The sequence below is a fragment of the Catharus ustulatus genome, chromosome 1 (genome assembly GCF_009819885.2).
Source record: "Catharus ustulatus isolate bCatUst1 chromosome 1, bCatUst1.pri.v2, whole genome shotgun sequence".
NCBI classification, from domain to species: Eukaryota; Metazoa; Chordata; class Aves; order Passeriformes; family Turdidae; genus Catharus; species Catharus ustulatus.
This window is the reverse complement of record NC_046221.1, coordinates 24,620,296-24,633,892: the sequence shown is the minus strand read 5'-3', so window position 1 is coordinate 24,633,892 and position 13,597 is coordinate 24,620,296. Positions and strand designations below refer to the sequence as shown.

General features: G+C 46.1%; 1 protein-coding gene across 1 annotated transcript in view; it reads right to left on the bottom strand.

Annotated features, from left to right (window-relative positions):
* The window catches only part of VPS50 (VPS50 subunit of EARP/GARPII complex), a 97,473-nt gene extending 84,584 nt beyond the window's left edge, over positions 1-12,889 (bottom strand). The window contains exons 1-2 of the mRNA XM_033060341.2: positions 12,779-12,889; positions 10,417-10,485 (exon numbers count right to left, since the gene is read on the bottom strand). Of these exons, the coding sequence (XP_032916232.1) occupies positions 10,417-10,485; positions 12,779-12,811 (102 nt within the window). The 5' untranslated portion in view covers positions 12,812-12,889. The remainder of the gene's footprint in view (positions 1-10,416; positions 10,486-12,778) is intronic.
* Between the last annotated feature and the right edge of the window lie 708 nt (positions 12,890-13,597).

Genomic DNA, 13,597 nt, shown 5'->3' with positions numbered 1-13,597 from the left:
GGGGCAACTTTCATGGCACCTGCCCTGCTGGAACCAGATGGGATCCATCTCTCAGTTAAGGGCAAAAGGTTTTTAGCTCATGAACTGGTAGACCTTGTTGAGAGGGCTTTAAGCTAGGCTTGAGGGGGGAAGGGGGTGCAGCTGGGCTCTCTGGAAGCAGGCCCAAGGGTGGTAAGCCTGGGTTAGGAGTGAAATCAGTAGCCCAGCTGAGGTGCATGTATACCAATGGTTTTGTGCTTTCTGTGCTTCCTAGCACAGACCCCCTGGAGAACAGTACTTATGACCTGAGGCCTTGGAGATGCCTTCTAAATACGAGTGATGAAGTAAAAATCACAAGTGTGCAGTGAATTAGAAGTGTGTGCTTTCACATGGTGATGGGTTTTAAATTTGGGGTTTTTTTAGTATAGCAATAGGTATGGGACAAGATGGAAGATTTTGGGTGGTGTCTCTTTGTTCATCTTTTTTCTTCTTCTTCCTTCTTCACGGATTTCAGGTAGTAGTTTCTGGTTGGTCAGTCAATGTCACTCTAAGGGTCATGGGAATCCAGTTATTGGGTCAAAAGTATAAATAATACAGGTGTTAATTCTCCATTGAACTATTTGGCTTTAAAAGACCTTGTAGTAACTGCATCTCACCATTTTTCCTCGCTTCTAGGATCAATTTTATTGGAACACGAGCACATAGCTCAGAAGCCTATTGGCTCATTTCGGAAAGGCAAACCCCCTGGCTTAGTTGCTAGGAGGAAAGAGCTCTCTTTAAAGATGGGGAGCCAACTATCTAAGAAACAGGAAACTGAACTCTCAATATGGAGAAATGTTTTGGCAGGCATGGAGACTCTGGTTTCAGATGAAGACCTGTGTACAGTAATTTCACAACTATAAGGTGCACCCTTTTGACTAAAATTTTGGCCCGAATCCGGAAATGCGCCTTACAGTCTGGTGCGCCTCATATAATGGACAAAGTTGCGAAATTTGCCAACCCAGAAGTGCGAGCTGCAATGGGGGGGGCAGTGCCATGGGAGCACCGAGTCCCAAGGTGGGGTGGGAGCGGGCAGCCGCAGCCAGCAGGAGCTACACGGGGAGGGAGCGGGCAGCCCTGGGCAGCCCTGGTCACCGGGAGCCACGTGGGGAGGGAGGGAGCTGGCGGCCACAGGCGGCCCCTACTGCCAGGAGCCACACAGGGAGGGAGGTGGCCGGCGGCCGCAGGCAGCCCCGAGCTGCCCTGGACCACAGCCAAGCCACAAGCCAAGCTGCGCCAGCCAGCACCGGGCAGGAGTGCCGGGGCCCACGGCAGCTGCAGCTGCCGGGGGGGGAGGAAGCTGGGACCCGCGGCCACGCAGTGGGAGCCGGGACCCGCGAGCCGTGCCAGCCAGCACCGGGGGCGGGCAGGAGTGCCGGGGCCCGCGGCACAGGGAGGGCACCTGGGAAACATTTAAAGGCTACACCAATCTGTGAAAAATGTTTGCAAATTGAGCACCTGCCAGTAAACCCTGCGATCGTGTGATTCCGTTACTAATCCGTTACTTTGTTGTGCGCAGCACAGCTCCTCGCTGCAAAAAAAGAAAGTGCGCCTTATAATCCGGTGTGCCTTATAGTCATGAAATTACTGTACTTTGTTAGCTTGGGCAAAAGATTGTGGCTTCTCAGATGATACAGAAGTGGCATTCTCTCTGACAGCGTGGGGAACACTTGGGGACCATCTATGCGACCTTCTTCGGAGAAGGGACACTTCAGTTTCCTCTCTAATAGGTACTTGGGAATAATTAACAGGAGTATGATGGGCAGAACCCCACAAAACAGTGAGGCACAGGAAGGAAGTGAATCAGGTCTGGCATCCGGACACGATGAGGAAGAATCTGCCTTCCAGTCCAACAAGGGACAGGACTGTGCAGGAGTCCCTTGCTCTGTGACTTCCCCTGGAAATTTGCTGAGCCCAGCAACCCCTCATGCATTGTACCCTTCACCTAAGAACTGTGTTCTGCCCATATACCCTTCCCCAAAAGATTATATTAAACCAATATATCCCTCACCAATGGCAATGGGGCAGCCAACTGCAGCAGATAACAGCACCGATTGCCCCCCCACCGTCTGTACCTCAGGGGGCGATTGCCCCCTCCCCAACAGGCGCCTGTGTTTGGACTACTCGCAAGGGCCAGGCACCCACTGACATCACTGTGACAGTCACTCCCACCACCACTCCGCTGCTGCCTATGGGATCCGCACATGCCCCGTTTTTCCCTATGGATGTGGCAGTCCAAGCAGCGGTGGAGGCTCATGTAGCAGGCTAAGTGGCAGAGCAGGCAATGACAGTGTTGGTGGCTGCCTGTGTAGGGCAGCCCGCGGCAGTGGTGTCCACACCCACAGCGGATGTGAGCCCACAGCATCCATTGGCTGTGGATGCCCACTTGCCAGGGTGGGGTTGCAAGCATCACCCACTGCAGATATGGGGGTGGTGCCGGCCCCTCCCTCATCGCTGCTGTCTGAGCTCGGCCCATCTGCTGGGGCGGGGCCATGGGCACCTCCTCTGCTCCTGCCTTCTGCTTTACTCCTAGCGTCACAGCCCGCCCACCTGGAAGCAATGGCCTCTTCACTGGGTTCAGCGGGGCCGGTGTTGGCCCCCTAGCCGCCTCCAGCACTGTGCCCCACCTCGCCAGCCAAAGAAGATGCCACTGCTTGTGCGCCTGTGGGCAGGCCCCTTCCATCAATGCCTCTGGTAACTGTGCCATCTTCTGTCAGGCAGGCACCGCCTTCATCACTCCCACCCCATGCTGACACCACTGATGGGCAGCACCCTCCCCCTGGGTGCATGCCTTCGCTTCGAAAAGCCAACACTGTAACAGTCCAGTGATTTTCCCCCAGAGTCATCTTTGGATGCTTCCCCCATGTTCAGTCACTGTGAGACCTAAAAATCACCGTGATTTTTGAGAAGCAGTCAAGCTTCGAGCATTGCAACAGGGTGACTGGGACATGTTAGAACACATGGGGATGCCCAGGGATGGTGTAACTCATATGGAAGGGGTGGAGGAAAGTGTTCAAGTGGATGCTTGTGAGCTTGACCCCATCTCTGGGAAGGAATTACTGCAAAATTACAGCGATGACATCCAAATGAAAGGAGACGCTCAAGCCTTTCCCATGTTTAAAGCTGTCCCCAATACAGGACAATGTGATAGACATGATGTCATAGCCTGGCGTGTAGTCCAGGATTTACAGGATCAGAGCCTCTTTCTCACCAATAAATGCGGTTTTGCTTTTTCTGTTAAAAAAAAAAAAGAAATTAAAAAAAAAAATTGGGAAAAGCTTTGTACGCCATCAATCACCTTACAATGTCACAAGATTCAAATAATCCTGTTATCGTAAATCACTTTATCTTGTTACAGGTTTCAGACGAGACATGCCTGCCTTGAGCAAAGGTCTTTATACGTGACCTAACCATGAACAAGTGGGAGGGCCCGCATGAACTTATCATTTGGGGTCGCAGATACGTTTGCGTCTTAACAGGTATCAGGGTACACTAGCTACCTGCAAGGTGAGTCCGCCCTGACATGCAACACCAGAAACAGAATGTGGCCAGTGCACAACCTTCAAATGCTGAACAACACACCGATCACCAATCATATGGTCCCTCTACAAGCAGAGAATATTCATCTGTTCATGTCCGAAATGTTTTGAAATCAATAACAGATTTTTAAGACAGATTTTTAGAATGCATTAGAAATAGTAATAGATTTTAATTCTAGTAAACAATAACAGATCTCGCTATTGTATTAGAAATAGTACTCTGGTAATTGATTTCTTGCAGGGAAGAGCAACAGGTTTGAAAATTTCCTAAGCACTCAAGGTATCCTCAGGTCTCCTCATTCGTGTTTGTTCTCCCTTGCAAGGGGTCCCACAAGGAACCACAAACACCAACATAGTGAAAGCCAATTTATTCACTCACCACTAAAGGAGGCAACCATCCCCTGCTAAAGTTTATTTGCTGATATTCCATTTTCCTCATCCTTTCAATGAGATACACAATTTTACCATATAGAAACAAGCCCATAGCTTCAGGGGTCTTGGCAAAGGGCTGGTTTAGCTCTGTGGGTTTGGTACTCACACACTTAGCAGAAGAAAAGAGAGAAGATCTATTAAATCCCTCAAGGTATTTTTCCACTTCAAAACCTTCCTAGCTATTGCCATATACAGTAATTTCACAACCATAAGGCGCACCGGACTATAAGGCGCACCCCCCAGGAGTCAGCAAAATTCGCAACTTTGTAGATCATATAAGGTGCACTTTTCTTTGCAGCGAGGCTCAGCCTCCAGCTCCCCCCGTGCAGTTGCTGGCCAAGGCCACACCTCAACCCAGCAACCATGGGCCCCCGGGCCCGCCTCCACCCAGCAGGGGCGGCGCTGCAGGCTCCCTGGCCCGCCTTCACCTGGCAGCCATGGGCCCCCGGGACCGCCTGGACCCAGGAGGGGCAGTGCCACAGGCCCCCTGGACTCCCTCAACCCAGCAGCCATGGGCCCCCGGGACCGCCTGGACCCGGGAGGGGCGGTGCCACGGGCCCCCGGGTCTGCCTCCACCCAGCTGCCGTGGCACTTCTGGCTCCGCCCACGGCTCACAGATCACACTTCCAGGGTGGCAAATGTTGCAACTTTGTACATCAGATAAGGCACACTTCCGGGTTCAGGGAAAAATTTTAGTCAAAAGGGTGCGCCTTATAGTTGTGACATTACTGTAATTATCTACCTTAAAAAGAAAAAAAAAAAAAGTCAGCATTAAAACGCATTTAACAATTCATCAATTCCAAGCACTATTCTGAATAGAAAAACCTGTCAAAAATTGTGACAGCAGGAATCTCGAGGTAATACCTTTGCAGAGAACTTTGCCACTGCTAAACTGAATCAATTAGATACATAGGAGGTCAGGTAGAGCAGCATATTGGCAAGGAAGACCCCACAATACTCACTTTGAATCCACCTGTTCAGCTTAACACACACATTAAGCAGTAGGAACCCTCCAATCAATAATGGGCCAACACAGCCCAGCTAAGATACCTTTTCACAGGTTACTTATTTTTCCAAAGTTTTATTCAGCAAGGGGCTTCACCTCCTACCTAAAGCTCGTGTCACTTGTGGTGCCAATTGCACCTTTTTTCCTCCCAGTACTGTGGGATTATACTTTTAAGGAAAAACAATTTATCCTGTCAGGTTACCATTAGTCAACCTTCAACAGCAGGTCTCTCTCATTATGCCACCTAAATAGATCAGTGAAAGACAGCATCTGGGAAGGAAAAAAAAGAAGTAAAAAGAAGTCTAACAGCTTTGTGTACTCCAAGAAGCCATTGCTAAATAAAGCACAGTGTTCACATCCACACACATCTCATCATTTTGTCTTTCTGTTCTATGGAAATAGGAGTTTACAGTTTAGAAGCCTGTGGCAATTCCTTGATATGTATTTCAGAAGAGTCATCCCATTGCAGACTCATCTGAAATGCAGTTCAGCAAGTCTTAGACGCCTACCCAGCTATTTCCCAGCACATCACACTCCCACTCCTTGCATGCTATGTTGCCTGTAGCAAGAAAACCAATATTGCTCTGTTGAATGAAGCATTACTGGCAAGGAGTAGAAACAAACACCTTCTGCATTCCAGTCACTATCACCTACAAGATTGGGAAGTGAAGACATAGAAAAAAGTTAACTGATACTACTCAGAGAAAAAAAATTCTAAAGTTTCTAATCTAGTTAAAAGCTGAAGTTCAGCAACAGCCTATTCACTTCTACCCAGAGATTACTAGCGGGCCAAGTCATTTGGATACAGCCTCCCTTTCTGTCATGAGCCAAAAACATACCAATAACCATAACCAATGAATACGCAGTTGATTTATATCCCTCCACTCAGAACATGGATAACACCTGTGCTAAAAGCTAATCCTAAATACCAGGATGAGGGCTGTGCTCAACAGATTCAATTAACATGTATACCGCACCACTGCATCACTATGAAGAAAAACCATTAAAGTATTTATATATATATATCTGTATACACACATGCAAACACAATCTTTGAATTTTATCTATAAACAAAGATATATTTAGAGATTGTATTTGTCTTATGATCACAGAATACAGAGTTTGAAGGACCCACAAGGATCATCAAGTCCAGCTCCTGGCCCTGCACAGGACCATCCCCAAAAGTCCCACCATGTGCTTGAGAGCATTGCCCAAATACTTCTTGAACTCTGTCAGACTTGGTTGCTGTGATCACTTCTCTAGAGAGCTGTTCCAGTGCTCAACCACCCTTGGGTTAAGAACGCTTATCTAGTATCTAATCTAATGTATGTATTTGAATAGATTATACTGTATTATACTCTAACGTAACAGTATGTACTTCATATAACAACATACACATGGTATGTAACTATATATATTTTTATATAACAACCTAATATATCTCTATGTATTTTATATAAGAATTAATGTTATAATATCATAAAATGCAATGCATAACTATATCTATAAACTTACTTTGCTTTTCCTCCCTGCTCTGCCTTCCCCAGTTAGGGAAGGCAGTATCACAGACAAGTTTGTGGTATTCCCTATCTTTCATACAAAATGCCCAGAACCTCCTTCAGATCTTTCCTTGTTCAGTATGTATAGAGAGCACTTATTAAAAAGCTCTCACTCTACCAAAACAAACATCATACTTTAAAAACAACTCTCCTGATGGAGAGAACAACAAAGCTTATCCACAGAAATCAGCCACACTACTACTTCATGCACTCCTGAAAAGCACTCTGCTTCTGCCAGGGAAATAGAAACCCACATTCCTACATATATAGGAAAAACATTTAAAAAAAAAACCCTCAGTGTTATTTACCATGATAAGCTACAAAGCCAAGTAATATTAATATATTGCACATGAGCTCATTATCATCAAAATAAACATAATCTAATTCAAGGTCAACTCACCATTAATGCAACATACAGTAATTTCACCATTACAAGCCACACCTGATTATAAGCCGCACTGTCGTTTGCAGCGAGGACCCGCGTGCAACAAAGTTGCCATTTAGTAACAGAACTGCGGATCACGGGGTTTACTGGCTCAGCTCGGGGCCGGGTGAGCTCAGCTCGCTCGGGGCTGCCGACGGGGCCAGGTGGCCCAGCTCGGCGCTGCCACTCAGCGGGGCCACTCGGGGTCGGCCACCGCTGCCGCCGCCACCGGGCTCGTTCGCCCCGGCCCAGCACTGCCCTGTGGCGGCAGGCAGGGACAGAGCCCACCTCCTCCCACGGCAGTGGCGGCAGGCAGGGACGGAGCCCCCGCCTTCATCCCCCACCACAGGGTCGGCAGGAGAGAGCCCCCCGTCTGCCCTCCGCACTGCCGGCACGGGCAATGGAGTAACCAATTCGTAACAATCGCGCAATCCTGGGTTTTACTGGCAGGTGCTTGGCTCAGCATCATGGCTAACGCTTCCAGGTTTGGAAATTTCAGAACTTTTTTCATATATTAGCCGCTCATGAGTGTAAGCCGCATTTCCAGGTAGGGATCAAAATTTTAGTCAAAATGGTGCGGCTTATAATTGTGAAATTACTGTACTTGAATTCAAGCGTGCAAAATACCTACCTCAGCCTTTTGTGACAGAATCTGTTAAACAAAACTGCTATCAGCTTGGGAAACAAAAACAGAAAGGTTCAAAATTACAGTAATTTCACGACTATAAGGTGCACTGGATTATAAGGCGCACTTCCAGATGTCGGCAAATTTCCAAACTGTACATTATATAAGGCACACTGGACTACAAGGCGCATTTTTTTTTTTGCAGTGAGAATCCGCACGCAACAAAGTAACGAATTAGTAACGGAATCGTGCAATCGCGGGGTTTACTGGCAGGTGCTCAATTTGCAAACATTTTTCACGGCTTGGCATAGCCTTTAAACGCAGCACCAGGTGCCCTCCCTGTGCCGGAGGCCCCGGAACTTCTGTCCGCCCCAGCACTGGCTGGCGTGGCTCTCGCAACTGGCGCAGCTCACCTCGCAGCTCCACGTGGCTCGGCGCAGCATGCGGCTCCAGGTGGTTCCGTGCAGCTCGGCATGGTGCACAGCTCCGCATGGCTCACAGCTCGCACTTCCAGGTTGTCGGTAAATTTCCAAACTTTGTCCATATATAAGGCACACCGGATTATAAGGCACACTTCCAGGTTTCGATCAAAAATTTAGCCAAAAGGGTGCGCCTTATAGTCATGAAATTACTGTAATTTCCCTGAGTAATCTGGGTATACCAGTGACGTAAGGCATCTCAGTCAAAATAGACATTATGTCCTTCTACAGATATCTCTTCTAGATATCAGAGAATCATCAGAGAATCATCAGGGAGTCATCAGTGAATCATCAGAGAATGATGGAAAGGATCTTAAAGACCACCTAGTTTCAACTCTCCTGTCATAGACACCTTTCACTAGACAGATTGTTCAGAGCTCCATCCAAGCCGGCCTTGAACACTGCCAGGGATGGGGCACCCACAACTTCTCTGGGCAACCCTTTATATACAGCCTTGCAGTTCATATTTGGCTTCTCTACAGACTTAGCACAGACTTACACACTTACCTCCTACTGAGATACTTCCCTGTGTGAGTTGACTGCATGCATCTGTATTAACAACAAGTATAGCAAGTTTGCTAGTGATTTGCCTTCATATGATAAAAAATTGAAATTTTTCAAAATAGTTGCAGAACTTATTGGGAGTACCAGTTAACATAAGTGAATACACTAACAATTTCATTGCCTACAAATAAAAAATTGAGGAGTACAGTCATCACTTCGTCATGCTGGCCAGTCAGCAAGCAGTCAGCAAATCAACAACTTTCAGATATCAAGACTCAAAAGAATTTTGCTGGTTTTGCCCTCAAGGGCTGAAATGTCAGCATTTTCTTCTTCCTGTCCTCCATATTTCCGATTTGACCTCCAAACTAGTGTGACAGTCCCTCATCTTTCAAATCATGGGTTTGTACCTAGGGTTGGCTAAACAATGACTTGTGCTTTTACCAGTAATTCATGCTGGCTCTAATTCATGCTGATCCTGCAGCCTTTCATTCTGTATACTTCTATATAGCTTTAACGCAGCCTTTGAAGTTTTCAGTAATATTTGCCCTAAATCAGTCTGGAGATACCAATTTGAACATGGAAGTGTGACGATGAAAGTGCAGCATCATAACCATTCTGTCATCAAAACAGCTTGAGACTCCCATGATTCAAGAGATAAATAAAAATATTCATTGCTGCACAGTGTATACTTATCAGACATATAACATCAAACCATTACAGAATGGAAATCCAGCCAAGATACCCTACATCTGCTTTTAGCTGGAGAGACACCTTGGCAAAAAGACAGTGTGAAACTGGTTGCTCAGGGAGTGGCAGGAATCTGCAATTGTGAAATCTAAGCCATGGAGATGTGACAGTTCTATCAACATTGCCACAACTGAATGCTTCTGTTCTTTGATATCAATATATTGGCCACAAAGTATAATGTACCAATTCAGAGATTCTTACTTGATTTTTTAAATATACAGCAATGCCAATTTTCTGATCTGCCTCAGCACAAGCAACATATTACACAATACTTGTACAAAGAAACACCAGTGGTCTTTAGGTTTGATTTTTTAACTATCATAAAACAGGTCATCTATATTTAAGTCAGTAATTTAAGTATCTTATTGGTTAAAGGCAAAGACCAAATTCACAGAAATTAATAGACAATAACCACAGAAGTCTCGAGAATCCTCCCCTCACATAAACAGGGTATAAGGAACAGTCAATTATTGTGACAACTGCTCCCTCACACCCAGTTTACTCAGCATGACTTGTGAGATGACAGTGAGCTGGTTTCATTTAAATAGTGAGACCTCAAAAATACCAAAAACTATTGCTATGATAAAGACATAACTTTTAAAGTAGAACATGAAGTTAATTATATATGCTGAAGATTAAAACTATGAAATTACAAAATATACTTACAGCACCAAACCATGAAGAAACTAAATGTTAAGACTAGAACTACACAGGCCATCCACACAGCATCTACTTTCCAAATAAAACTAAAAAAGGCATTTTTCTTTTTCCTTATTTTTCTTTAAATTCACGCCAGCAAGAAGCCTAAATAATATTAAGATCAGCATCCAGTGACAACAGAAAAGTTTCAAGAAAAAAAATTTCATGCAAGTTCATTTGGAGTTGATGAATGATTTGTGTCACAGTTCTTAACTATTTCATTAAAACACTCTAAGAGATTTTCAGCAAGAAATAAAACTGAAAAAAGAACAATAGCAAACCTGGTGTTAAGGGGGGAAAAAAAGACACAACTAAGTGTCACCTTAACTATAAAATTAAAAGCTTAAAAAAAGGGAATGGAAGGAAAGGGATGTTGTATCATACCTTAGTAGGAATCCGAAAGCTTTCAATAGGACTGAGGTCATTAACACTCTCCTGAGGACTTCTTAGACCCTTTAAAAGAATGTTAATAATCAGTTAAGTTTGATTTCTTTATGTATCTTGCAATCAAGTCTTACCTGATGTTGAATAGACATCTACAGGTCCCTTAATAAATATTCTGACATGTAGCTGGAAGGCTAAGACCTCATTCTAGAAACAGTTAAGCAAGACCATTGGTATAGAAATTATGCTCCTCAAACATCTTAGTACTTCCAGTTTTATTTGTACTTGAAAATGTACTTTTTCAGTACAGTTCACTAACATTTTCTTTATAAAACTCATTCACATCCTCCTGTCAATGTCCAGATGTTCTCTTAAATTTTAGAATGAACACGTGTCCAAAAAACACAGCATACTTTGTTCCATTAACTTAATGTGTTAATGGAATCAGATACCTGAATTCAAGTTAGGTGCCACCTACTCTATAGCAAGATTATTTCTGCTTGATGGCATAGTTTTCTATTTACCATATTCCACTACTAGGACTGGCTTTCCCTATGTGTGATTGAACTGAAAAGGTTGTATAATCCACATTAGCTGCTTTATAGAATTATTACTCCTTAAAACACATATAACCACATAATGAACATGTACGTTTGTTGAGTATCAAACATACTCACAATTTTCATAGAAAGGTTTGGGTTAGAAGGAATCTAAGGATCATGTAGTTCCAAGCTCGGCCATGGTCAGGGATACCTTCCACTAGATCAGGTTGTCCAGGGCCCCACCCAACCTCACCTCGAACACTTACAGGGAAGGAGCATCCACAACTTTCCCTGATAACCTGAAACAGCATCTCACCATTTAAAGCAGCAATACCACACAACAGGCTGCTTAGCATATTTTCTGCCAGCTCCCTCGGCAGAAATGAAGCCACACATTCAAGTTTCAGATATAGTTCTAACTCCGGCTTCCCTTGAGATTCAGGTGTCAGGCAGACTTCTTCCCTGCTCTTGTGATCGATGTCAACAGTATTTTTTCCAAGCCCTTTTCTGTCCCCTTATATTTCTAAAAGGACCTATGCAACTACTATGTCATGGTGATAAAGTCTGTACAAGTGTTGTAAATCACTTCAGTGGTAACTACTACATTTTACAACTGTCTCATCTTCCCCAGATGCAAAACTTCTCCATTTTGGTTTTGATTCTCAGATTTGCTGCACATCACTTCAAAATACCATCCCTCTGCAGCTGCCACCACCAAAGGCGATTCACCTCTACGCATCAGAAATTTGAAGTAAGCAACTGCTGCAGTTTCTCATACTGCACACAAAATCTTCCCCTCTCAAAAATATGCAGTTCTAGTGACTTATCTCCAGAAGAAATAAAAAGTTTCACTTATCAAACAGTAAATAGAACCTAATCTTCCAAATGACTGAAAATTGCCTAAGTTGTATCATTTGTAGAAAAGATCATCTCTGCACTGGGCAGGCTTCCCGGCACTGCTCCTAGTCAAGCTGAAAATTAATCATGTACCCCTCTACTGAAGCGGAACAGAACATTATTTTGGCAATTCCATTTTCGTGTAAGTGTTCATTTTTAAGCCCAGCCTCCTGCACAAGGATCACAACTCTGAATGCATAGTTTTAGGGGGAAAAAAAAAACGTTTCTGACTTTCCCATAATTTTATATAACGATCTAGAATATCTCATGTGGGCGGCACAAGTGATTTTTTAAAGTTCTCCAGTAAATAAGCTTCTTTTCAGGGGTATCCTATATATGTGAATAACTGGAATGTTCTGCCGATACACTTCCTTAAAAGGACTCTCAAGCTTAGAAATATTGGTCTAAACGTAGGCTTAGATCTACATCATCCTGGAGACAACCGCTCCAAGTGGCACACAGCACTGAGCTGACAAACACACACCGAGTGCTCTGGCACGCATTCACTATGTGCCCACTCAGGTATGTCCTGGCACCTCCTCAGCCTCGCCTCCCTTTGGACCAAACGCATTTACTGCCAGACAAAGCCATGTCACAGAACCACAGCCCAGCGCTCAACATTTTATGTCGAAAAAGCGAACTGACACAGGCCCGCCCTGTCATGTTCAACAGCGATTTCTCTGTTGGGACATGAGCTACGCGTTGGCACCTGCGCACGCTGCCATTTCCCGGCGTTACGAGAAAAACAAGGTGGATGCGTGTGCAGCGAGAGCTCGCACGCCCCGAGCCTTCCCTCCCCGGGCAGGGCAGAGGGCGAGGTCCGCGCACCGGCGGCTCTCCGGAGTGCCCGGGCACGGCGGCCCCGAGGAGAGCGCGGCCCGGCCGCGGCTGCACCCCGCCGCCCCCCGAGAAGAGCCGCTCACCTGGCGGGTCATCAGCGACTTGATCTTCTGCATGATGGCCCCGCCGCCGCCCCGAGTGCGCTCAGCGGCCGCGCAAGGCGCCGGGGCACGGCGCAGCCATGTTGGGCGCCACCTGACCGCGCCCGCGCGCGGCTCCCTGGGAGCGGTAGTTCCGGGCCCGCCGCTCCACTACAAGTCCCGGCAGCGCGGCCGGCAGGGCGGGACTTGGAGCTGCGGTTTGGGGCGTGTTGGTGTCTGAGCGTGGGGTTAGCCCGTGAGGATTTGGACGTGGTTCGCTCAGAAGAGAAAACGACGCTCTGTTTATGGAGACAAGCTGGAGCGTACACGTAGCCGAGGAGAATTTCCCGGTTGTCTCGGGTTATTTCGGGCGTTACGCACAGAGCCCCTCTGGCGTGTCCGCGGGTGATGGATGGAGTTCTGTGTCGCCTGAACAGGCTTGTGTCACTCTAGTTGTATTGATAGCAACTTTTTTAAAAAAATACACACACCAAGACCCACCAAATAGCTTTTCAAATCTACTTTATATCAGCACAAGAAAAGAAAGAATTTATCCTACAGTCTTTGCTTAAGTGCGGACAGCATTCAGTGGTGAAAGTACCGGCACATCCAGCGAGGCGTGGTTGTAGCTGTAGAAAAAGGGATTTTATTTTCCTTCTGGAGTGCGCTTAGGTCAGCTCTGGTTGTTTCCTGATGCCGCTGTTCCTCAGCCCCAGCTGCCGGGCTGTTGTCGCAGGGCAGGGCAGGTAGGAGCAGGTGTCTTTGAAACGACACATTGACAAAGGGAGGGTCAGCGCCTGCTCCCTCCCTTTCTTTAGCAGC